This window comes from Austrofundulus limnaeus, unplaced genomic scaffold (genome assembly GCF_001266775.1).
Source record: "Austrofundulus limnaeus strain Quisiro unplaced genomic scaffold, Austrofundulus_limnaeus-1.0 Scaffold128, whole genome shotgun sequence".
Classification (NCBI taxonomy): domain Eukaryota; kingdom Metazoa; phylum Chordata; class Actinopteri; order Cyprinodontiformes; family Rivulidae; genus Austrofundulus; species Austrofundulus limnaeus.
In genome coordinates, this window is record NW_013952530.1 from 1,360,688 (window position 1) to 1,387,726 (window position 27,039).

The 27,039-nt window shown below is 39.0% G+C and overlaps 1 protein-coding gene across 1 annotated transcript in view; it reads right to left on the minus strand.

Moving 5' to 3' along the window:
• LOC106522391 (phosphatidylinositol 3,4,5-trisphosphate-dependent Rac exchanger 1 protein) overlaps positions 1-27,039 on the minus strand; it is a gene marked incomplete at both ends in the record, with an annotated part of 74,659 nt that overhangs the window by 39,794 nt on the left and 7,826 nt on the right. Inside the window, 3 exon segments of the mRNA XM_014015379.1 lie at positions 1,010-1,114; positions 6,271-6,393; positions 6,999-7,064. Coding sequence (XP_013870833.1) covers positions 1,010-1,114; positions 6,271-6,393; positions 6,999-7,064 — 294 coding nt within the window.

Sequence of the window (27,039 nt, forward strand, 5' to 3'; positions counted from 1 at the left end):
CACACACACACACACACACACACACACACACACACACACACACACACACACACACACACTGAGGATCAGAATAATGTCATGGAAGAAACTCAGACAATGACAAAACATGAGGCTCAGACCTCATCGCCAGCATCCAAAAGGCTGCCAACACTTCACAGCTGGCCGATCTGCAGATGATTTCCTTAGATGGGGCCCCACTTAAGGGTCCTCCTGTCGCCATTTTAAGTTCATTGTCCGGTGCCCAAAGGTTTGGGTGTCAAAAACAAGGAAACAGCTGGCTGCGGAAGCACCACAAGTGTAACAATACACAAAAGTAACCTTGACGGCGGTCGCATCCTGTCCACACAGGAAGAACCTGCAGACCTTGTTATGGTTTCTGTCCTTTATTCGTGTGTCAACATGGAAATGAAGGTGATATGAATGACAAAAAAGAAGCAGCAGCAGCTTGGACAGATGCAAAAAAACAAAAAAAAAGAGTAAGGGGAGGCTCGTGGGAAGAATGAAATGTAGGACATAGGATGAAGGAAGTAAAGAAATATTGGGGAAAAAAGAGAATATTATAAAATATAAGTCCAACAACACTCACAGCAGAGGATACAGACAAGTGTGGCATCAAATGATGGAAGCGTTTTGGKTTTTTTTCATGCATAATTAAAAAGAGAGAAGTTTTTAACGCAGTAATTGGGCCTTACAAGAACCACTTACATTTTACAGCAGCGGCTCAGCACCAAATACATTCAGAGAAGAGTTATGTCGCAGAATTATCAGRGTAATCTCAGCCTTTATTCACTGCAGCATGTTTTTGTGATTCCAACCTCTCCTACAAAGTGTTGCAAACTTGAAAAGCAGTGATAATGTCTCCATCTTCACACACATTTAGATATTAATGTGCATCAGTTTTACTTTGRTGAAGTCACGACAGGAAGAGAAGAATCCAGTAAAAATGCTAAAGAAGGATTTTATACCTCGGAGTCTAAAGGCAAGGGGAAGAGACGCTGACGTGTCTTACCAGTAGGAAGGTCCTGATGTCGGGAATTTTGTTCAGCTCTATTAGAAGCCGCAGAGCCTTTTCGTGGTTACTGCAGTACTCTCCGTACACCGAGAAACTCTCCTTCTGCAAAACAAAAAATAAAAATAAAAAAATAATCACACACCGGGAACTTCACGTCATGTTTTACATGCTGGTTCACAACAAAGAATTAACGGAGGCAGACGATTGTGGACTTTTACACAACAAAAAGGAAAAACTGGACAAAAAAGGCTCTTGTGAACAAAACAAACAAGTTTTAGCTGCAATATAAGATTGTTAGGAGGTGAGAGTTTCTTTAAATGGCACTATAAATTGAAAAAATGTTTTATTATGGCTCAAGCACAGGTTGTTTTTAACCAACACTTTAGGGTAGAAAATGATTTTTTTTTTTTTTACTTTTTCTTAATAATAGATTTGTGTCTCAGCACCAGTGGCTTTTGGATGCGTGTGTTTTCTTGTGTCATCTTGAACTTTAATATCAAAATATGCTTTGGCTCTGAAGATTACAAAGAAAATACAAATACACACATAACGCAAAGAGCCAACGCTTCCTCATTTACTCCCAGATGATAGCATCACGCCATGTGCAAAAACAAAGCAGCAACTAATGCAGGAGCTTTGCTTAGATTTTGTTACAATATGAAATGCAACACTCCAGCCTGTGAAAAAAACAATGCAGACTGAAATGCATTATTGACACGGGACACTAAAACTGCAGARCGCTGAAGCTGAACGTATAACCATGTAGCTTGGAGCCGATTACCCATTTTTAACAATGGGTAAGTATTGGGATGTGAAACCAGATGCACAGAGGAGCCTAATGTCAACTTCTTGAAACTGAAACTGTTGTTTGAAACAGCCTCGTAAGTGAAATCCAAAACTACAGGTTCTTGTTGTCCCTTAGCCTCTTCCTGCATGAAAGCATCGACTTTTAAAAAAGGACAAAAATTCAATCATCGAATCCGACGATTGGTGTTAGAATGCAGGAGTTAAAAGGTAAAACCTGAAATGGCTTAGAGGTTGACGTCCACACATGTAAACCTAACAATTACAGCGTGCCTTAGCCAAACAAAGATCCCCTCGACATAAAAGAAACACCGTTTGCACACGTGTAACAGAAGTGAGAAGCACAAAGTAACCGGTGGGCAGTGTTTACCCCACAAACAGGAGGACAAACCCAATGAAAGCCATGTTTGGGAAGGGGATCCAGTCCAAAACCACCACTGTGAGCAGCAGCTGGGCTAGCATATGGTGTGAAGCCCCAGGTAACATGGAGCTGCCTTAACAACGCACAGCTAGACAAACCATTTTGGCCTTTGTGTTAATTTGTAACAATGTTAGCGCCACAACAGACTAAAATGGTTTTTCTCTGGCTGAACAGAATATTTGATTTGATTAAAATTTAAAAAGCAACCCTGTGGGACGACAGCAGGGGTCTTGTAATCCTGAGGATGTGGATCCAAGTGGAGTAGTCGGTGCAAAACTATCGCCAAATCTTTTGTGCGGGTTCACCAATTGTGGCGACCCCTGCATAAGAGGGAAGCTAAAAAAAAAACAACATGTTCCAAAATAGAGCACTGTGGCAAATGTTCAATATCTATAAAAATTCACAAGTGCATGAATTACAGTTTTGTGCTTTCAGGTTCAAAACTTCAAAAGAGCTAAAACAATAAATGACTGGTTCTCCTAAAGTCCAAACATTCTCTCCAACAAGATGCCACTCATATGAAGATAATGATTTGTGTTCGAATACTTTGTTTTTTGTGGTAAAAGCCAAAGATCTACTGTGATGTGCTGTGTGGCATTTGCATTCTACACAAYGTTTGAGCCAACCTAATCAAAGTTATCCTGAAACTGAAGCTAACTGTTGTGGAGAGGCAGATATCATCTAAAAATAGCTGCTGTGTATTTTGGTTAAAATACTTCTGGGTAGTTTCAGCTATTAAATCTGTAATACCCTTTTTAGCTCTTGAAATGAACCTCTTTCTTGACAAAAATAAGCCTGTTTTTTCACCCATGTTTACATATAAAAAGGTCACTCCGAGGTATTTCCTCTCCTCCAGTAACAACAACTACATAGTCAATTCAGGCCCCTTTTAAAGTAGCTTATAAGCTAAAAAAGCAACTTCTGAAGGGTTGTGCCCAAACTCCAGAACTACGCTGCTGAAAGACGTCATTTGTGCCCAGAATAGCCCAAAGGCTTCGGTTGTTCCTTTGATAAACGTGTAAGTCTTTGTTTAAATTCTTTGTTATTGGATGGGTTTTTTTTCCACAGACTTGGATGAGAGGGTAGAATCACACGAGGAATCACATCATGTCAAAACGTACTAAATAAGAGAGTCCAGAAAATACATAATGACATAACGTTTATACATTCCCTGAAATGGGAAATACCGAAGCAATCCCTGTTTTTTATCCAACATGAGTGTTAAGAGCTTTTAATTAAGGCTTCCAGTGTATTTAGCGAAAAGAAAAATATATTTCTTCACTTTTCTTTTAATGCAAACTTTAAAAAAAATCATTTTTCCCTTTAAATCTGCCACTTGTCAAACCATCTTGGCAACGTCCGACTTTGAAAAGCACTGAATCTGTCTGTGATCTTGCGGAACAATGCGGGGGGTTAATCAAATCCCAGTCATGGTGTTGACCTCTAGTGGAGGTCAAGGGCCGTGGCTGGAGGGTGCCAGACGGTACCAGCCGATTGGCGGAGAGGTGTCAGCGGTGAGGGAGACAAAGGTCATGGGTTGGTGAGGGAAGTGTAATAGATACACAGGAACAAAAGGTGCTGTGTGGAAAGCTCAATACCTTTGCAGAAAAAAATCTACGTAAAACTAGTGTTGAAGTTCAAAATAAGCAAAAATGTAAAAAGAAAGATAGTTCAGAAAATTTGAAATAAATATAAAAGGAGTATCAGATTGTTGTCCCAGCTGTCATTTGTGAAGAATAAGGTTTAAAATCTTGAGTTCAAGTGAGCTTTCCTAATTTTTAATCTCTTCATCTTTGAGTCAAAGCAAACATTTGTCTCAGATGTAATGAAATTCCTTAATTTCACATTTTAAAAAAATAGAGATCTGAATGGTACAAAACAATTTATTGCATATTTTCTTTGTTATTTATATTATAATATTTTAATTTGATGTTACCTGGTATGTTGCAGAAGATGACCTAACTGTTACAAAACTGAAAACACACAAAGATCACAAATTATCTTATTTTTAAACTACTTCATTAAGTAATAAATGTTTTTTTTTCTATTTATTCTGCCCTTTCATATTTTAAGTCTGAGCACAGAGCGATGGAAAAACCATGTTGAGTTCCATTTAATTGATTCCACGCCCTGACACTTGGCCCTGCACCGTGACCACCTGCATCAGTGTGAAGGTACATTTTAATGAGCCAATTCTGCAAAAGTCATTAAATGTCATTCATTCCACAAACAGGTTGTCAGTGATTGTTTCACAATTAGTAACTTTCTATCTTCATATTGTTTAAATATTTTGATGTTATGAGGTACAGATGATGGGAAAGTCTAAATTTGTTCATTTTCAGCTGAGGATTGTTGTTCTGGAATTGTTCCACCATTTTTAGATGCAGTTTCTTTGCAGACTGGTAAGCCTCTGTGCCCATCAGCTTCKMWAAAATAWTYTTTTTATACACAGTCCTCTTACTAACCTGTTGCCAGTWAACCTATTTAGTTTCAAAATGCTTGTTCTGCTATTTCCTTTTCATACAAGTTATTTCTACGTCCTTTTGTTGGCCCTGTGCTGCTGCCATCAAGTTCAAAATTACTTAAAGGGGCTATATCATGTAAAATCAACTTTTTTTTAAGTTTTATATCGTTATAATGTTATCCTCCCATCAAAAACATGCCCAGAGTCTTGCTTTGACTCATTCCTGCATGTTTGAGAAATCCTGTGGTGTGCTAAAGCAGCCAGGCAGGGGAGCAAAAACCACTGGTTGGGACTAGAACCACCTTTTGGGACCAGCTCCTCCTGGACTGTGTCTCCAAGCCGAGCTTCCTCATCACATATATTTATTTTATTTACCATTGTTTAACAGATCACACACCCACCTGGCCTGTGCTGAAATGGGCGGGACAGAAGCAGAAGGAGCTTCTTAAAGAGACAGAGACCTATTTCCAGGCGTTTAGAAACAGATACGATGAGAAGTCAMGTTTATTTTTATTTAAACATATAAACAGCATTTTAATAACAACTGAAGATGACCGTTACTTTATTATGGTATAGAATTTAAATATATGCCTGAGAAATACATAATATTGCCCCTTTAATCTTTTTTTTAATACTATGGTACAATTTCTTAGTTTGTAGTTTGGTGGTCAGTGGCAGAGTTTCGTAATCTTGAGGCTGCAAGTTCGAGTCTAGGTTGAATCAAAAAGGGCATTCGGTGCTGTAGCAGCTGAAAGAAAAACAACTATGCTCCAAAGTGATTAAAATATGGGTTCTACATTCTGTCTTTATTCACAATTATCACCTCAGTCCAACTTCTTTAGGATTGGGGTTTGTGAAACTCCAGCCTGCTTATAGCGGTGTTCCTGCCACACCATCCCGGAGGCTGGTGGAGCATACTGATGGTGGAATACCAAGTCGACGTACTTTGTGCCTTTAGTGAAAGTGAACTGAAGATAGATTATCACAGAGKGACAAACGGGGAGAGAAAGAAGAAGCTCGAGATTGAGTGCTACCAGCAGAAACATTGTCCCCTCGCTGAGTGACACACCATCTCTTCCTCCCCGAACACAGACCCTTCTTTGTTTGTTCCCGGGGGCCATGCGAGTTCAAACAGAGGGGAGCTGGGAGGGTGGGGTGGGGCTGCGTGTGGTGGAGTAACAGAACGGAGAGGAATCTCTTCTGTACAGTGATGGAGAGGCAAGAAAAGGAGCTGGTAGCATAAACTGACACAGAAACACTGAGGATTTTAAAAAAAGCATTCTGCTACAGGATGCAGGCCTGTAAGAGACGGGAGGAAAGGGAAAAGAAGGTCTCTTGGGTTGTAAGAGGGTGGGCGGGGGGGCATCCAGGAGTTGGGAGGAGTGTTTTGTGTGAGAATTACAGGGATATTTTCAATGCGGGCTTTGCACAGTTTTCCCTGCATCTGTGGTTACGAGCAGCCCATAACAAGAGCTTTAATGTGTGGAAGTGGAATTCACGCACACCGCAGCGGACAAATACGCGCTCAGGTGTCGTTTCATGCACTTCTCTGCGTGTGTGCGCACTTACAAACTGGAGGAACACGTGGCCCAGCGAATGGTTGGGATGAGGTTCAGGCTGCAGACTGGTCTCCACGACGGAGAACACCTCTTTGTGCAGCTCCAGGATGTCCTCGATGTTTGAAAACAGGATCTATATGAAAAAAGRATGGTGTTAAAGCACTGGGCTTTAAAGTGCCTGTGACATGCCTATCCATCGAATACAAAAAGTCAAAGAAAACACATTTTAATATAAGAAACTTTGCATAAAACGTGATTTTACCCATTTGGTCACAAAAATGGCATATTTTCTTTTGAACTTGGCTCAGGCAAAGTGAAACAGGAAGTGACATCAAAGGGGAACTCTTTACAAAAGAGAATTYTCTAGTCTTTGTTTATTGAAATTACATTATTTGAACTCTGACTCATCATCTCTCTTTGATAGTGACTCAAAACAATATAAAGAAACATCAGATTCTTCTCTATGGTCTGTGTCCTTAGTCATTTTATCAACGCTCTATTCCATGCAGACATTCCCCTTTGACATCACTTCCTGTTACTTCAAATGCAAATACAGTATCTCTAACTGTTCAACTCAGCAGCGGAGAATTGTTTTTGCAATATGTTATTAATGTTATCTTTCCAATAATGCCTTTATATTTATTTTAAAAAWTTCATGTCACAGGCACTTTAAGAGAATGAAGACATGAAGTGGTGGCGTGGGAAGAAGGGTTTCAATACATTCTTATGCATCTTTACCTTGACATGTTCAGGTGAGAGACATTGTTGGTCATCTGGAATTTGTCTGATTCTCTGCAAAAATGCCTGAGGAGGGGGAAAAAACAATGCCCATGAGTTTACAGAAATATGCATAAGTTCTGTGCTGTACATGAGGGGCCAAAAACAATAAAACAAATCAACACTAAAAACACTCAAACATTAAAAACAAGTAAAAAAAACAGCTAAAAAAGACAAGATCTCAAACTATGTTAAAAGCCAGTGAGTTAAAAATAAGTTTTGAGATTATTTTTAAAAACAGCCAATGAGGAGGCCTGCCTGGCGTGCAGGGGTAGCTCATTCCAGAGCTTTGGAGCAGCAACTGAAAATGCTCGATCCCCTCTGAGGGTTCGCTTTGTYYTAGGTACTTTAAGGTGCAACTGATTGGCTGACCGGAGATACCGTGCAGGGGCATAGGGATGGAGAAGCTYGGGAGAGGTAAGATGGGGCAACARGCAGCCAGTGGAKGGAAGCCAGAATWGGTGTAATGTGCTCCYTTTTACRTGTTCCASTTAGCAAACGAGMAGCAGAATTCTGAACCAACTGGAGCTGTGCAACAGAAGACTGGCTAACTCCAACATAAAGTGCATTACAGTAATCCAGCCGAGAGGTGATGAAGGCATGGATTACTGTTTCAAAGTGCTGGTGCGAGAGAAAAGGCTTCACATGTGCAAGCTGTCTGAAGTGGAAAAAGGTTTACTTCACTACAGGACTAACTTGGCTGTCCATCTTAAAATTACTGTCCATCTTAAAACCCAAATTAGTGACAGTAGACTTTGCATAGGCTGACAAGGGACCCAAATCAACAAGGGGGGACACAATGGAGCTGCTAGGGGAAAACACGATCACTTCCCTTTTCTTCTCATTAAAACTCAAAAAATTCAGGGCCAACCAATCTTTAACATCGTTAAGACAGGACAGCAAGGTTTGAAGAGAACAAGCATCACTTTTCTGCAAAGGGACATATCCGGCTGTCATCAGCATAACAATGAAAAGCGACACCATGTTTTCTGAGGATCGACCCAAGAGGAAGCATATACAAGGAGAAAAGCAGAGGACCCAGTACCGAACCCTGTGGAACCCCATACAGATCCCCATAGAGATTACACTCATACAAGTTATAAATATAAAAATGCATCACATTATTTACAGCACATAGATTAAAAGTAGGTAAGCTTATCAGAAACCAGCAATCATGAAGAATTTCTGAAGATGAACAATGAAAGAAAGGTGCAGTTTTCATCTTTTTTGGTCATTACAGTCGTTTGGAGAAGAAAACTGAAACAAGAAACGACTAAAAGTAGCGTGGGCTTTTGGTGCGAATAAGGAAATGAAATTACTGGACTGTAAATGACATTTTTAGTTGCATTTGTTAAGAAGTGAAGCAGTGAAGTTTTGCTGATGCATCAAATACATGATGCATTTGCTCAGTTTTGAGGAAACGGGCAGAAACTTGAAAGTAAATACCACCTGCAAGCTGATATAATGTAAAGATTCTATGGTGCAAGAAAGCAGCTCCATAGCTGTTTTACTGATTCTATGGTGCAAGAAAGCAGCTCCATAGCTGTTTTGTTGCCCTTTAGGTGCCACCAATATTAACAAAAAACATGTTTTTTGACCTTATCTGCTCCAGAGGAAGCTAACACACCTGAGGATTCAGCTGTAAGACRGCAGCTAAAATAAGTACCTCGTCGTTGCAGCGTCTATAAACTCCACTTCACCAAAGATGGCAGCAATAAACTCACTCATTCATGCCTGTCTATCTGAATCTTGGTTTTGGGTGGACAAAAAGAAGAATGGTGAAGAGAGAGGAAGTGAATCTGCAAACAGTTTCCTTAACTTTACCTTCCCCTATTTTTTTTTGTCTCACACTCTGTGTGACAGCTKTAACCTCTGTCAGTATGTCTGCCTTGTTACAGGATGCCATTACAGTCTGGAAAAAGACCAGGGGAATGAGATATGCAGCTCGTACTCGTCCCATGAACACTCTTACTCYTGAAATCTTCTTCATCTGGCAGGCTTATGTTCTGTCTGCACGCATTCAGTGCCTGGAGGCTGAAAATCAATAGTCTGCCATGTGTATAAAGGCTGTCGCAAAGCCAAACAACACTAGGGTCAATGATGAATGTRTAATCATTTCAAGAGCTAAACACTGATATTTCTTTTCATATGTTTATACCCTTTCTATTGTATTAAGAAGTAAATACAATCAGTACAAATTGCTTGTGTTTAACAGCATTTGTCAAATGCATTAATGCCGATGCAATCAATCAATAGAAAAAAAATGTCTGTTTAGAGGAAACAAACTCAAAAAAATGAGGAAGGAAAAGAAAAATACCTGAGAAAATGACCAAACATTAGAAAGGGAGGCATTTTTTTAACTTACTTTCTTGTCAAAAAAAAAAAAAAAACAATATGTGGTGTTAAAGCAGACATATCTCGCTTTTAAATCCTTCCTTTTCACATTTAAATCAGTCAGTTGGGGTCTTTATATAGTGGAACTACAATGCTTTGGTCTGAATTCCTTCWTAGWCTAACTTTMCCAGCCCCTCTTTCACCCCTATTCKGCCRTGTCTCTCACAGCAGCTCGTTTTATTGCTGTTCCTTTAAGACRCTTCAAGCCCCGCCCCCCTCCTGCTTCCCGACCGGTCCACTCCAGTTTGAGAGAGGAGGGTTACATTTCTGGCTTGGAGAAATTTTTTATTTACAACTCAACTGAAAGATGTCAACAACAGAAGACTTGTTCATCCAGCCTTACATGTTGGAGCCAGAGTCTGACCCAGAACCAGAGTCTGACCCAGAACCAGAGTCTGACCCAGAACCAGAGTCTGACCCAGAACCAGAGGAGAATGAAGATGAGAAAATTGTAGTTGGTAAGTCCAGAACGTTTTTGGCAGTTCTGTTGCAGATAATTGGACGCAATAGCTAGGGCTGGGCGGTATGACCTCAAATTCATATCACGGTATAAACTGAACCCCTTCATGGTAATGGTATATATCGCGGTTGAGAATTATCATGAAAAGTTAAGATAATGTAATTTTTAGAGCATTTCTTTTGCAGAAAACTGTAATCTTAATTAAACCCAACGTTTTTGCTTTAATATCTGCCTGCCAAACAATGAGCTTCTTCCTACTGAACTTATCAGCTGCTGCTCTGTTGCGTGCTCATCTTCATCATCATCAGAGCGGAAGCCGACTTTACATTAGCAAGATGGATTTACGACTGAATGAATGTCCACGTCTTTTTTTAAAATAATCTCTGTGGGTAATAATACATAAAAAAACAACTTTTTTTCTCTGACAATTGGGTGTGAAAAACTACAGTTGTTAAAGCTTCGCTCTGCACGACGTGCAGCGAGAGGAGGGGAAAGGAGAGGGAGGAAATGATCCCGTGACACAACGTAACTTTTCCTACAGCGGGAGTGGGATATTTTGAGGATTTATCCTCTCTATACGTGTTTTAAAACACTAGAATTTCTTCATTATATTTCGAACTCCTGCTCAGTTGTCTCTGCRCTCGGAGCCCTGTTCACACAGGTAATGTAATGACGATAGGACGGTAGAGTATAAATTTCTATCGTAGGCCAACTTCATACCGTTTCTACCATCTACCGCATATACCGCGCAGCCCTAGCAATAGCTCAGAAAACGTCATAGAATATAAAGAAAACTGAGCGGGCTTAAAAATATAACCCAAGCAGAATATAAAGATATCTTTGCAGCACCAGGAGAGGCTAAATTCAACTTTTCTGCCTCTTAAGAGTCTCCAAGTACACAACAAAATGTATTTAATGGCTAAAAAAGTGGATTTTGCATATTTCCCCTTTAATAAAATTCTGTGTTTAATCATCCAGAAAGTGTCTCTTATAAAAACCAGAGATGAAATAAATCAAAAAGACTGCACCATTAATTATTACTAATGTTTTGCAAGAAAAAAACACTCATCTTCATCTGTACATCGTTTAGGCGTTGCAATGAAACAAAGAGATCAATATTATCCACTTTACCTGCCAGACGATTTATTGTTACAACTAATTGTTGCCATTTAAATCAGTTTAAGGTTTATTTAAACAACCTTTTGGGCACTTTATGTGCAACATGGGCCTGCTAACTAACAGTAAAGTCACAGGTCTCTAATGAAAGACCAACACTTGTAATCACACATTTGCTCTAAAGATAGAACCTCACTAACCAGACTGTAATTTCCTCTAAGACTCAGCAGCTTTAAGAGGATTTGTTTTGATTCGTTTCCCTTTTTTACCATCTTTTACRTAGGTTATATTGGTATAAAGGTCTTTAGGAGGGAGCTGTGACTGCTCTAATTAAGACTAGTATTACAGGGGAAGCAGAAGTTGCCGTGTCCTTCGGTGGTTTTGTGAGGGAGCCGATTGTGCTTGTGGTGTGCGCTAATTAAATCTCCCATATGGCGACTTGTGTCCACATTGGTGGAGTCAGTCATGTGAGGGATTGCTCTGTGGCAGAGGAGACGAGAAGAGGCAGGATACAAGCTTTTCCTTACTTTAGTAATGAGAGGACAACGTTGGAGTGGKGAGGAGGGTGTTGGAGAAACACAGGGGTGTGAAGATTAATCGACTCTGATCGATCCATGAAGGTGCACAATGTGCGTGCTTTGGTACAGCAGCTGTGTGAAAAATGTCATTTTGGAACTAAACCAAAATGCATCAGTTTAAGATCTTCATGTATTGATCAAATATGTTTATTATTTTAAAGGCAGATGTGTTTCTACATACAGACATCCGTTATATGAATTTGATTTGATGATTTTTTTAGGGGTTCTCAAACATTTTGGGTCTGAGGACCCCTTACAAAAGTGAAAAAATTCCAGGGACCCCCTCATAAACCCCATGCTGTTTTAAAAGATAATTTACTCTCATTTCAACCAATTGATGTGAGGTGAATATATATTTTTATTTAATTTATTATGTTTGCTGTATTAGTTCATTGTTGCCTATGCATTTTTAAAAATAAAAACAAATGAACAATTTAGTGAAATTTTTTGAGGACCCCCAAGATGCCTCTTGCAGTTTGAGAACCTCTGCTCTATCAAACTACAACGGACCGCTCTGGAACCTGGATTGGGGGGGGGGGGACGCTTTGTTTAGATTTAAAGAGAGAGCTTCAAAACGAGTTGATCCGAGACACACCTCAGAAAAGGAGGTGAAAGAGGGGCTTGTGGAGTTACAAGAGGGAGGAATTCAAACCAAAGCATTGAAGTTCCACTTTATATAAACCCAAACTGAACGATTTAATGATACATATGTCTTCTTTAAAGYAACTTATATTCTAGCAAAGAAAAAGTTAAACTTTTTGTCTTTATAATGGTTTGCAGTTGAGCTAAGTTTTAGAGCTGCTGACTCTCAAAAGAAGGGTGCYGGATTGAATCCAAATCAGAAATGCACAAGTCTAATAAAGGGCCTAAGGATGAGTATGAAAAGGTGAAATTGGGAGGTGATGGAGATATCTTTAGAATGATGGCTACTGTCTGTACCGGATCAAAGCAAATGTGCCACACAGATGTGGTCATCATGAAATCAGCAGGATGGACGGTGAGGACGAGCAACAAAGAGCTTCTTTGTGTCCAGGTTTCACCCAGGGTTGTGTTGGCTGTTTTCATTGTTCCGTCACAAAAACCTCACAGGTTTATTTGCAGGGAGAATTGGAGGCTTTCTCTGTTCACCCACAGACACTGGTCTCAGCAGAGCCGAACATAAACCAGGAATTCACACCATGCATGCCCGAGTTTACCCAAACACAGACCTTTTACAGTCTGAGCTCTAATGTTTTGAGCGATAGTGGCCAGAATGAGTTTAACTGGAAAGTTGCTGGCATTTGATGGACACCAGTTAGCTGTGCTTAGAAAGACAAGTAATAAAAGTGAGCCAAACTTCAGTCAAAACTGATTTCCATGCTTGGTTTTTGGAGCATAATGACCAGCCGAGAAGCTCACATCCTGTCAACGATTAGCAGGAAAGTCAGTTTAGTTTTGCAGGAGAGAGCCTGATTTGTTTAGACTTTCTTCACAGTCTAAATCTGCATCTTGACATGTGACAAGTTGTCCAAACCTGCAGAGTGGTAATTAAGTCTGACTTTTGAGAACATGATGTGATTGGCTTGTTGGATTGGCTGTGTGCACAGAGTGTGGTCATTTGAATGGAGAGTACGAAATCCAGTGCATACAGTTATATAAATCAAGATGTGAATATTAAAGACCTATCCTTTCCAGGTTAACTCAGCCAGCTGTAATTGAAATTAAAGTATGTGATGAATAAGAGTAGTCCTCCCACCGGGAGCTCATTTTGAGCTAATTACTTCTTAATCAGCCTGCTGCGAAGGCAGCAGGATGCAGCTTAGGGCCCTTGTTTACTTTCATATCACCCTCTCAGGTGACCTTTTCTGACATTAGTGTTTTATCGTCAGCAAGCCGTGTGTCCAATCAACTTTAGTCCAGGATGAGATATTGTTGAATAATGTCTAAAATCTAAATCGGACACCACACAGCTGGTTAGTTTGAATAAAACGTAGCTCCACTGTGTACTGTGGAGATTGAAATGATGGAAACAAGTGGAAAACTCAGTGGAAAGGAGAACAGACGGAGGTGAAACCTGGAGTTCATGGTCAAAAATAAAAAATAAGTAGGTCCTCTGGACGGGTTCTTCTTTAATGAAATGTTTCGTCTCTCCTCCAAGAGACTTCTTCAGTCTGAGGAGTTTCAGGTGAACTCAGCCTTATAAACACTGCCTCCACATGGTGAACAAACAGGTTAGTCACATGCAAAAGAGGGCCCGGTCCATCACCTAACAATAGGCATGATTAGCTCTATTGTTCATAGAGGGTCATGTGCTCCATCACCTGACTTATTGGTTTGGATGCTTCGGCTGTGGTTATTTGGTGTCGTGTTATGTGAATGTAGTGAGTGCAAGCRGGGCTCAACGCCCCCTTGTTTTTGTCTTTTTCCTTCTTTGTGTTGGTATCATTGGGGCCCTGATTCATACCTTTTGCTCACAGGGGGCGGAGTCATACTTGCAATAACAGCGTTGTAGGAGGAGGACAAACGGACACGAAGGCCTCCATCTCTGTTTAATGGTGGAGTTTTTCTTCACAAAGATGGCTTCCTTTAATCCTTTCTCAAACCAACGTTCCTCTCTATCAAGGATGAGAACATCTTCATCCTGAAAGAGTGACCACTGGCCTGTAGATGAGTGTAAACTGCAGAGTCCTGACCCGATGATGTAGCTCGTCTGTGCTGGCTCATTCTTTTGAACAGTGGCTGTTTTGTTTCCCCAATGTATGACTGATCACAGTCCTCCTGACACTTAACAGCATATACTATWTTACTCTGTTTTTGCCGGGGAACTGGATCTTTGGGGTGAACTAATCTTTGTCGTAACAAGTTTTGGGGTTTGAAAGCCACTGGGATGTCATGTTCAGAGAATAAACGTCTCAGTTTCTCTGAAACTCCTGCCACGTATGGAGTTCATGGATTTTGGTGGAAAAAATGAAAGCCTCTTATAAAATGATGCTGAACCTAAGCCTATTGCTCTGCAGTATTGAGGCCTTTAATTTCTTTAAATATGTATTTACATTTGTAGATGCACTAATAAACTGCACATTGGCTTAAATGCATTAATTTGCACCATGAATTTGTATCTGTCTTTATTCCACATTAGGCCACAAACACTGTCACTCTTTCTTTTTCTTCCTGCAGACATTTCTCCAAGCTCCAAATTGCTTAATGATGAAGTGATCATATTTAATCATTCTTCGGAAGAATTATTGTTAAACTCTTTGCTAATTAAAACATTAATTTTTTACACTGTAGCCAATTAACTTTAGTTTTAAGACAAACATTTATGCAATATGACACAGAAACCAAAATTAAAACATACTTTGATTTGATTTTGTGTCTATTAAATAATTGTTGCTTTGTGATTTTATTTCCATTTTGCACAGCGATCAGACTTTTTTTTAAAACAGCGGTGCATCGCCTTTCCTTCCTCACAGCTCACAGTGCCTTGTTACCATCCAGTTTCTAAAAATAGCATCGACATCAATCAGTGCGATAATAATAGTCTGTCAGACGGGACACAAATTCATTTTTTGATACCCTAGGACTCGTAATAATGAGTGAGACGGTCTCAGGGAGGGCTCAGCTGCAGTGTGAAGCACAACAAAGATGTTGCACATGATGGTCTCTTTGCCAGAAGGGTGACTGGCTGTAAGGGGAAACCGCTCGTGATGTAATCCCACCGGAGACGAGTAACAAAACCATGAAGCTCCTTATTAGACCACAAAGCAGCTGCCAACTACGCACTTACAAATATGCCATTGACTGTTCAATGTGGTAAGCCCCAAAAAGTTCAGCATCCCCCCCATTAAATTCTTTAACATTCCTGAACACTGAATCATAAATCTAAAGTGTTCGGAAAAAGTTCAGCTTTAATTTCTCCTTAATGGCACTAATGAAGCGGTACACTTAAAATCCTATCACCCACGGAGACGTTGTTAAATCCTCGCAGCAATAGGCAGGAATTAGCAAAATGTCAACCCTGAGTAAGATTTCTTGGCTCGGTCTCTTTGGGTTGACTGTGGGGAGTCGATCTACAAATGTCACCGCAGTGAATCGTAACAATTATGTTTATATTTTATGAGTCACACACAGTCAAAACCTAAAGTTCAATTTTTTTTTTCTATAAGTAATACCCAAAAAGCAAAAGATGTTAATTCAGTGTTGATTTATGGTCAAACAAGTTGATTTTTGGTTAACAAACAATCATCCAATTCAAGCTAAATAACCAATGTTAAAAAGTTACTGAATCAATGTTGTTTCATGGTCAAATTCTAAAGACTGAAATGCCAACATCTAATCAATGTTAAACCATCATTGATATAGTATCAGTTATGGTTGAAAACATTGTTTCAACAAGTAAGTCACAGACCACTTTTTATATGATTTCAACATTAATATTATGCCTAACTATATTTCAGTGTTGATTCACTCGTACTTTGCTATCTGGCCTTAAAAATGTCCTATTTAAAGTAATGTATATTGTGCTTTTTACAACACCCAAAGATTTTTTTAGCATTTTACTGTAACTACTAGGGCTTAGGGCTGGACGATATGAGGAAAATCTTATATCCCGATATATTTTGGCTATATCGCGATACACAATATACTGTATATCACGATACCTCCAAAACACAGGTTTTTTACAAATGGAATTATTGCCACTGTCTTTTTGTTGTTTACACTCTAGATAAGGTGTGTCAAACTCAGGTTATCGAGGGCTACTTTCTTTTTTTTGTTAAATAGGGTCAGATATAAGATTTTTTTTCTTCTTCTGCTTCCTTTCATTTTATTAGATTTGTGTTTCTTTTTTTAAGTTTGTTTTTAATTGAAATGAATAAACTATTAAACTAAAAAAAACTAAACTACTATCCTGCATGTTTATCTTGTTTCTCTGTTCCAACACACCAGATTCAGTGATTCAATTACCTCTTTAAAGTCCGTAGAAGCCTGTTAATAATTCAGTCATGCAAACCAGGTGTGGTTGAGCAGGGAAACAAGAAAACATGCTGGATAGTGGCCCTTGAGAACCAGAGTTTGGCATCTGTGCTCTAGACCCAAACTCAAAAAAATAAATGGACCACAGCAGCAAAAACGTACACCAAGCAAAAGAGAAAAACAAACCACTGAAACTTAAAAAGGTGCTCTTGTGCTTTTACCATAAAAAAATGTAAAATCAAGACATCGCATTTTTTGATTTTACATTTTTTGATTTTACCATAAAAACTGTAAAATCAAAAAAATGCTATGTCTTTAAAATACTGTAGAGAAACAAAAGTATAAATAGTGGCGATAAAATTGAATGACCCGGAACGGGATGTTTTGCAAATTACCGCATTTTGTTCGACGTCCTCTTTATGGAATTGTTTATGTTGAAAAAAATGGTGATATTGTATTTTGCAACACAGTTGCAAAATACAATATCAATAAACATTTTTCATCGAATCGAATTGTGATTAATCGATTCTGAACTTAATAAATCGAATCGATTTAGAGAGATGGCCATGATACCTAACTACCACACCCCGTTCCCTGCTGTCACTTTAATAACCTTTTGAAACGAGTGTTTTCACACACTAACCAACAAATGGTTTTCATGGGTTCACGTCAAAGACCTCAAAGTTTACAAAATGTGAAATTGCTCAGGCACATGACAAAAATTACCTTCCAGTTCATACGGAGTGTGGATAGCTGTGATCAGGTAGGATCATAATAGGAGGAACTCATTGTTAATAATCATCTGGAGCTGAAAGGGTGAAGTGTTCAAGCATTGTTGTGCAAAAAGAGAAAATTTTGCGTCTTTTTTTCCTTAAAAAAAAACCCACGTGAGCTGGCTGAAGTAAGGCTGGGCATTCCGACAAGAGCTGACTCGTCACTGCATTGGTTGCAAAAAAAATTGTATGTGCAAGAAACGCTGAAGACATATCACAAAAAGAACAATACTGCAACATTTTGCAAGAAGTCTGCACGCTTGGCTCTGGTGTGGCATGCAAACAGGAAGCGAGAATGATGCAATCAAACAGAACAAAAAAAACCAAAACCTTTTTTTTTATAGACACCCAAATCAATGAGAAGAACTTGGTTGCTTTTCCAGGAGAAAGACCGTGCTTTAAGTTGGCAAAGGAAGGAAAATAAACAGTAGGCAGAAAGAAGCAGCATCGCTCGACACAAAAGCAACAGATGTCATTTCTGGACAGGATGTGTGTCTTTTGTGAAAAAGGAAGTTTCTGACACGATTGACTGGTCACCAACTTCACTGTGTTCTATATAAAGTGACGCTGTAGCTTGCAAGCGAACTCCCAGCTTTGCTGAGCCACAAATTTGCCCAATATCTGTGACTATCTTACACCATCACACAGTGAAATCTATGCTTGATAACCACCTGACGTGTCTTGTATGTGACATCAGCTCACCCAACCAACAACAGTGGTGTCGATGTGAACTGAGAGGGTTTAATAAATACTGAGGTTTATCGGAGCGTGCAGGAGACAGACAGTAAAGTGTGAAGATACAGATGGACCATATGCTGGAGTGAGCTCAGTGTTCGCTTCACCAGACAGGGAAGAGGAGGAGGCCTGCTGCCTTCCTGTCGGCTTTGTCTGCCTCAGCACACACGACCACTACCTGCAGCTACTTTATCTAACATTAGTTGTAGCACTGAATCAAAGCCCTTATTTTGGTCAAGAACGCTACAAACAAACCATTTAATTGAATACTTAGCTATCACTTGCCAATGAAAGTGTACATTATCAAAATATCAAGAACAAGTGGAGAAATTTTAAGGAAATTGGCAGAAAATTACACTGAGATGGACATCTACAGCTGAGCCAAACTGACTGAAGATGACTGCCAACTGATCTTAGAAAACACAAAACTGGCTATAATGCAGTCAGTTTCTCAGATCTTGAACTATAATTTGAAGTGGTTGTAGCTCAGAGTAATTTATAACATACTCTGAGCATGACATCTCACAATATTGAATAAGATTTGATCAAAATCACTACAAGTCCATCTTTTCTCAATATAATGATCTTAATTTAAAGCATGAAAGAATAAAAAAGTTCTTAAAGGGATGTAAATCACCAGATGTATCACGATATAATATCGTATCATGATGAATCTGGTGATTTATCATGATACGATATATTGTTTTGTGTTAAAACGATACGATAATATTGTATCATATGATATATTGTATTGTGTTAAAACAATACAATATATCATATCATGATAAATCTGATGATTTATCATGATATGGTATGTTGTTTTGTGTTAAAGCTATAAGATATAACATTGATTGTATCATACGATATATTGTATTGTGTTAAAACGATACAATATAATATCATGTCATGATAAATCTGATGATTCATCATGATGATATGTTGTTTTATGTTAAAACGATAATATATAATATTGTATCATATGATATATTGTATTGTGATAAAACGATACATCATATAATTTATCATGATAAATCTAGTGATTTATCACAATATGATATATCATATCATGCTAAAAGAAAACCATATTATATCATGATACATTATATGGTTATCTGGTGTTACTGTAGATCACCAGATTTATCACATTATATCAATTTGTTCGGAAGACGATACGATATTTCTCGAAATTACAAAGTCTGTCATGATACAATTTCGATTTAATGCAATTCACCTCTGCGATCGATATGATGCAATATCCTATGCTCATCTAACATAAATGATTATTTTAGATGGACATATGATATCGATCCATATCTGGCATAAGGTGACGATATTGGTTCAACTTTTACATTTTGTCCCAATGAAATTGAATCATTAAGCATTTAATCGAAATATTGATGTAGATCAATGTATTGTTACACCCCTGGCTCTTAACGTATTAAACCCCACACAATCGTGATTACAAGAAAGCAGAAACATGTGGGGGAATAACCAGAGAGAAGTAAGGAAATGTCACACTTGACAAACTGGGTCAAGGTGCAACGTGGGACTAAAACAGAATCTATCAGGGCCGCTCTTACACAGCTTGAAGGGGATGTTTTTTTTAAAGGGTCAGCCCAAGTCAGGAGCAGAGGATGCATTTAATTAGATTTGCTCATTTTAAACAAAGATGAATGTCTGTGAGGAAACGACATGAGATCATTTAGAAAATGAGGTTGCTCTGTAATGAACTGCCCTCTTGGCACAACACTTTTTTTTTTAAATCAAATCAGTCGTCTTGTTTGTGAGCATATTTATCTGATTCTAGCAAATTCTGTAACAAGAAAGCAAAAATCTGTTAATGGGAACAACCCATCATTTTTTTAAACTCCTGGCTACATCAGCATTCAGCAACAATGCTGGGCCATCTCTCAATTCAGATATCTCACAAGAGGGCCTGTATATCAAGAGCAAGCTCTAACACTTGTCAAGGTTTTTCCAGCAGCTCTGAGAGGCCCTTTTCAATTCGCTGCGGTTCCCACACCGACTGAAACGACCCTCGAGCTGAATCACGGAGCCACGGATCCAAGATTTTCTATGCAGGTTCTCAGGTCACCAGTCTCAAAACTCGCAAACCTTCCCAAAACCAGAGAAAACAACAACATGCTAAGAACAGTGACCCATTAAGCATCTCTCCTTTGAGAAAGAGGATTTGGATAACCAGCTACAAAGAGAGACAGGGCAGTTTTGGAGGAGGAATGAGGCCATTTTGGGGCCGACATGGCATGAAATTGAATAAATAAATGAAGAAATCCCCTCTTTGTAGCCAGAGCGCAGCAGAGCCAGAGAAAGGCTCATGGCGTTGCAACAATAAGGGACCCCAGCAAACCAGAGCAGACTTTTTTTTTCCTCACCCTGAAGTTGTAATTCACCTCTCTCCTCAATTCTCTAAAACCTCCCTCCACTCCTCCTTCACCCACCACCCTGTCTCTAGCTGTCCTCCCAGGGAAACTCTTTTTGGCAGACCCAATCACCAAAACACAAAGTCGTCTTTGAGCCGTGGCCAGTCCCCCCCCCCCCCTTCTCATCTCTCTCACTTCCGCGTTGAAGGACTTTAAACTTCAAGATTCTTTGAACTGCACACATGGGTGGAAACTAAACATTACGAAGGGGGTGAGAAGTCCGGACTGAACCAGACACTTCCTGTCTGAGACCTCCACCTTATCAAGCCCACGTCACTCCTGTGACATTAGTGAGCAGACAATGTACAAATACTTAATGTCACAAATATCCAAGTTTTTACTCGGGCTGATGAAGCAAAGCCTCAGAGGGGAATCGTAATTCTGTTTTCTGATTGTTTTCACTACTGCTATGAAGCAATTGCCGTTTCGGTCTGGTTTTGTTGCCAACTTGGCACTGGTGCATCTAAAAATTAAGGACTGTATTTAAAGTCTCAAAACACACTTATCTTTCACTATATCTCAACTATGTCAAGATGTTTGGCATGATTTATCATACAATTACACAATCCTTTTTAATTATGTCATATTTATTGTGAACATGCAGAACAGAAGACAGAAATGTATCGTTGCAAAGAAATACATGGTGAAAAGCAGTGTTGTGTATAAACACGTTTAAATAAGTGTTTTTGGCTTAATTCTGTGAATTTGCAACTCATGAAGCTGATTTAGGCATGGCTCTTTGTAGTAACAAGCATTCTTTTCARGAGTGAGCGTGAACTCAGAACAAATTTGATGCATTTCATGCAGAAACGAGGGTTTTTTTTCCTCAAAGGCAGGCTCTATTTTCTGCTGTTTGACAGACACATCCTGTCTTATCACTAAGGATCGGTTATTTAATAAAATTCCTGCTTTGTTTTTCTCGTTTCCAACTTAACAAGTTGAAGACAAAAGCTTAAACCATCATAAGCCTATAGCAAACTGTGCCCAGATCTGCATGTATATAGCAAAAACAACATGCAGACTTGTCAGGGAGAAGAGCAAAGATGAAAACACAATTAAAATACTGTCATGTTAGAACTTCAGCTATGATTTTACAGGGGCATCTTCTTCAGGTTTGATATGAAAACAGCTTTATCGTGACGTGTTTCAACTACAATGAACTATGGTGACTATGAGGACAAATTTCAAATTATTAATTATAAATCTGGTTAAAATCCTCAGTTATATTTGTCATTTCCAATTCCAAAAGTGACATATTGTCCTAATGGAGGTCATTCAGCTCAGGTTTGCCTATACAAAGTCCTTTTTGTTTAATTCTGTGGCTTCTAGTTGACAGGTGACATGTGGCAGTCCGCAGATAACATCATGGAGCAGATTGCACGGACCATCTGGAGGTTTGCATGTGTGTGTTTTTGGTGCCGATAAGACGTAAAGATAACAGAATGAATCACAGTGTGCTGAATATGGTGTTGAGTGAGCCATCAGAGCAGCACGAGCCCCCAACACGCCCGAGACGAGCTGCAGACAAAGAGGTATGACGGCTAATTATTTAAGGTGGACCTGATTATACCTGCTCATGAATGTTTCCGAGAAAGCTTTTCAGTTTTCGCTTTAATTTACGTAAACTTGACCGAGAGGATCCAGAAATAAGAACGCCAAACCTGGCATTCAGCTGGGCAGACATAAACAGTCTGCACAGATTTGGAGGAGATGAAATGGTGGCAAAAGAACAAATTAGTGCCCAACGTTTTGCAATAATGGTCATTTGGCAAAACARGTAGGAAGATGATACGAACGTGCACCATTCACTATCTCATTGAGAGCTGCCTTTCATGAACAAGAAGCAGCTTAACGAACTAAAAWTATATTTATTTTTATACCCCTGAAAACCCTGATGCAACTGACCTAAATACAACTGCGGCTTCTTGTTTTCGAAGTCACAATGTTGCAAGTAACACTGGTTTATGTTTCCACTTCAGGGTGGTGACACTTGGTCCCGTTTTTACTCACAATATTCCAACCCTGCCCGAGAAGAACCTATAGTGAAAGTGTAGAACTGATTGTGTCGCATGACATCCTGTGATTAAAAGAGACAAAACAGACCCRACAATGTCAAAATCAAACAAAGAAAACATAGTCAAGGGTCCTAATAATTACAGCGAGACAAGGAGAAACATCTGTTTCATAAGTTTCCTGGACAGCTTGTGAAAACAAGATCTTTGTGTATATTTTAAAATCTCTATTAGTGCTGCATTGCAAAGAACAAATGTCAAAATAAAGCTGTTTTTCCTTACAAAGCTCAAGAAAAACATCAAATCAAACTGTTATTTTTGATGCAACACACCAGTACTGCATCCAAAATATGGAGTAAATCGCTTTCAAAGCACATACTGTATATGACCCATCACATCAAATTGAGGATTAAGTCAAATTTAGTAAAAATTATCCGAGAACATTTTTAACGTGTTTTAAGCTACATTTTGATACCTGGATCAAAATGTGGCATTCCAGAGATACGGCTTGGTTTGTCTTCCTGATCAGGATAACTCTGAGATTTGGTCTGAATCCTAATTTTAGCTTATTTTAAAGGAGGAATTTTTCATGCTATTTTATAGGGTTGCACRATATATTGGCGTTAACATCAGTATCGGACGATATTGGTCATTTTTTAGAATATYTGWATCGGTCCGACAAGTAAAACGACAAGTAAAACTTGGGCCAATGTCAACGTCCGATATTGWTTTCTCACTTCTTGGCTCTGCGTTTCTGTTTTGGGAGGGAAAAGGTTGGTCGAGTATCAGTTTGATCRTGATTGTGATTAGGGATGCACGATATGAAAATTTCAGCCRATATCGATATCYGAYACATTTATTGCTATTATGGATGATAACCAATATTTACCAATATTACACAAACACACTAATTATATTATACATATACGAACAAACACACTTGGGTCTGTTTTTGATACCGTAAACAAACAACCAGACCTCTGACATGGCTCCCTACCTCAGTTATTCCTGGCTGTGCAGCATCTATATCACGATCATGATCAAACAGATGCTGCTCAACCAACCATTTCCCCTCCCAAAACAGAAACACAAAGCTAAAAAGTGGGAAATAAATATAGGATGTTAATATGGGCCCAGTTTTACATATCGGACCAATACAAACATTCCAAAAAATGACCAATATCGGCCGATACTGATATCAATACCTATATAGCGTGTATCCCTAATAGTGATAGTGGCGCTGCACAGGGCTAACTGAAGTAGTAAACTATGTCAACGTTCTGGTCATTTTTTTATGGTATTGAAAAAAGGYACAAGTATATTTGTGCATATATGTATATATAACTTGTGTGTTTGTGTATTATCTGTCATCAGCCACAACACCAAGAATAATATCAAATATTAATATCGGCTGTTATTTTCATATCGGTGCATCCCTATTATTTTAAAAGAGGAAACCTAAAACAATAWTTGGATATTAAGATTTACCAGATGGAAAGAAAAAAAAACCTTTGCTGGCTCACAGGTAAAATGACAGAAATTTAAGGCTTTTCTGCTCAAAATTGTGCTTTTTTGTAGCTAATGCTCAAAAAACGGCTTCAAAAAATTTGTTTTTACAATTATATTTCACATGTCATATAAACGACCCATAAATAAGTTTCTTATTCTTTATATTATGACAATTTGCAATTGTTGCAAACGTTTTAACTAACACACTCTAGCTTTCTCCACATACCAGTTTGTAACCTAATCCTCGGTTCAGTGTGATGGGTCACATATAGTTCCTGATGTATTTAGAAACAAACAACTTAGCATCAAAAGATAAAATTTTCTTGAATTTCTCAACCTGACTACAAATTTGTTCAGAATAGAAGCTCAACCAGTCAGAACAGATTGGGCTTTTTTAGATTTCGAGCCGTCTTCCTGCATGGCCCCACTTCCCGCTTTGAATTGAACTCATTGAACATTAATTATGTAATATTATAAAAGTTTCTTGTTTGCAACTCTGGAAATGATTTGTCTTCATTGTATCTTCCAACCACTTTCATGGCATTCCTCTGATCAATGATAACCTCAGGATGGAGACAATCCAAAACCAATCTAAAATTAGTAATCTGATCTATTTCTTTGGCACTGGAGAGCAAACAAATTGTGTCAAGTTCCTTTTATGGTTATTTGATTTGTCAGCATTTTCTGTCAGGTAAACAGACTTTCTCTCTTGAAAGGCAGCACACATCTGGTTGTATTTGAGAAAGCAAACAAACACTGTAAGCCTGCTGCCCCAGTTCATAAACCAACTTGTTAATCTCTTGGGAGTGCCTGTGCCAAGTCCTTCTGCCCATCAAGTCTACTCTGCACTCGTACTGAAGCCTCCTTGAGAAAGTCATTGCCCAAACTTTGTACAAGTCACTTAGGGGACACAGGTGAGCTCGTGTTACCTTGTTTTTACAATTCAGGCCAGGCTGAGAGAAGTATAGTACGTCAGCCTGCTGAAAAACACTTCCCACTTCTTTTTTTAATGTSTTTACTGCTCGCTAAAGTAAAAAAAAGAAAAATATTTTACGCTAAAGTGCATCTGAAAGGCCTCCCTGGTCTGCATTCTTCAGATTGCAAGATCAGATATTTGATAGAGACCAATTTTTGTGATRTTCTCAGCGACGAACACCTCAGATTTCTCGCAGTCCTGAACAGATATACTTCTCGAACTGCACGGTTCACGGCGRTCAAAAACAGGGAACTTTCACTTATAACTGCTTATGCAAAATCCAGTTTCTACTGCACTGATGTACAAATAAGAATCTGCAACCCTCCGCTACTTTTTTACATCATGCCTTTGGGTCCAAGTGGTTCAGACTTGTTAGACAGAATACTTAAAATTCCTACTGAGATCTTATGCCTTAAAGAAATGGCTTATCAGCACACATGACATAAAAAGCACAAAGATTAAGGTTTAAAAATGGCAATTACCGCCCTTGCTCTGTAATGGCTTAGACTGGCAGAAAACTGTCAACGCAAGGTACCAATTGTCAGGAGGGGAGGGTGGACGATTTAGACAAAAATGTGTTTCTTTTCTTCATTTTAAATACGATGATTTGTTTAGGCATGCAAGTCATTGTGGGTTGCAAAAATATTCATCTCTTTTGGAATTCTTTCCGTTTTGTTGCCTTGCAATGTGGAATTTAAATGGGTTTTAAATTCGTTCATACTGTAAAAACTTAACGTTTAAGTTTCTTTATTCTGGTCTCCGTGACCTTGAAACGTCCAACCACTGGACTTTTTGTCCGTTCTTCCTGACCGACAGCTCCAGCTCCTTCGGGTTGCTGTCTGTGTCCAACAGTCTTTAAGTCAAACCAGAAATCCTCAGCTTTGATTCGACCATTCCAGGACATTCAAACTAGTGGAGTGTTGCTTCAGCAGTGAGATCAGGGTCGTTGTCCTGTTCTTCAAACCTAAAGGATTTYTCTGTATTTTTTTTACTCTGAGCAGTTTCCCAGTTCCTGCTGAGGAAAAGAAAACACAACATGATGCTGCCACCTCCATGTTTCACTGTGGAGATGGTGTTCTCTGCACAGTGAAAGCTTGTAGATTGGTCTCAGATGAGATCTACCTGTGAGGCCCTGTCACACTAGACAACTTATGCCAACTTATGAACATTTTAAAGACACCTACATTGAAGATGGAATTGAAAAAAATCAACAGGAAGCTTATTTTCGGTGTGTATATAATGTAATTCGAACAAATTGATTAAATATACAACTTTTCTTAGCATTTTAGACATAAAAATGTTTCATAATTTGTCATAATTTGTCTAGTGTGTCAGGGCCTTAAAGGAAACTGTTGGGCCCGAATAGATATGCATGCACTGCTTTCTAGACATTTTTATTTCAATCATATTTAAAACAGTTTTTTCCTCATTTAACTTCATTAATCTGGGACATTTTTTAAAATAATCCTTTTTAATCGAATTAAACATCTGAATGAAGTGCAGGTTGTGAGACAACAAAATAAAACCCAAAAAGTTTGCCAAGAATGAAGACAAGGGGTGTTTAAAGTCCAGTAATATAAAAAAAAGCCATCACAAAGTCCAAGCAGACTGTTGCAAATCCCTCAAATCTTGCATCTATGCTTGTATGATCACATGAACCCACTAGCGTTGTGGCAAAGACAAGAGCTAAAATCTAAAGCTATTTATACTCCCCCCAGCCAAGAGAAATTTGATGCCGGTCTTTCCCACCGAGTGGGGAGGGTACGAGAGGTGTAACGGAGGGAAAAAATAAAAAGAAAAKAGTGAGAGAGGAAAGAGGTAGAGCTCGTGGAGGAAGCTCGGCGCTGACTTCCTGCACGTCCGTCTTCCTCAGCCTCAGCTGGACGGTGCGCTGCGTTTGTGTGTGAAACCTGCACACACGTCATCCTGTTCGAGCGGCACGTTCCGTCTCTACAGCAGAACGGGATGCAGAGGAATGCCAACAACAGGCAAACACCAGAAAAAAAAATTTTTTTTAGCAAAGCGTGCCATCCTGCACCGAAACATATATTTTCT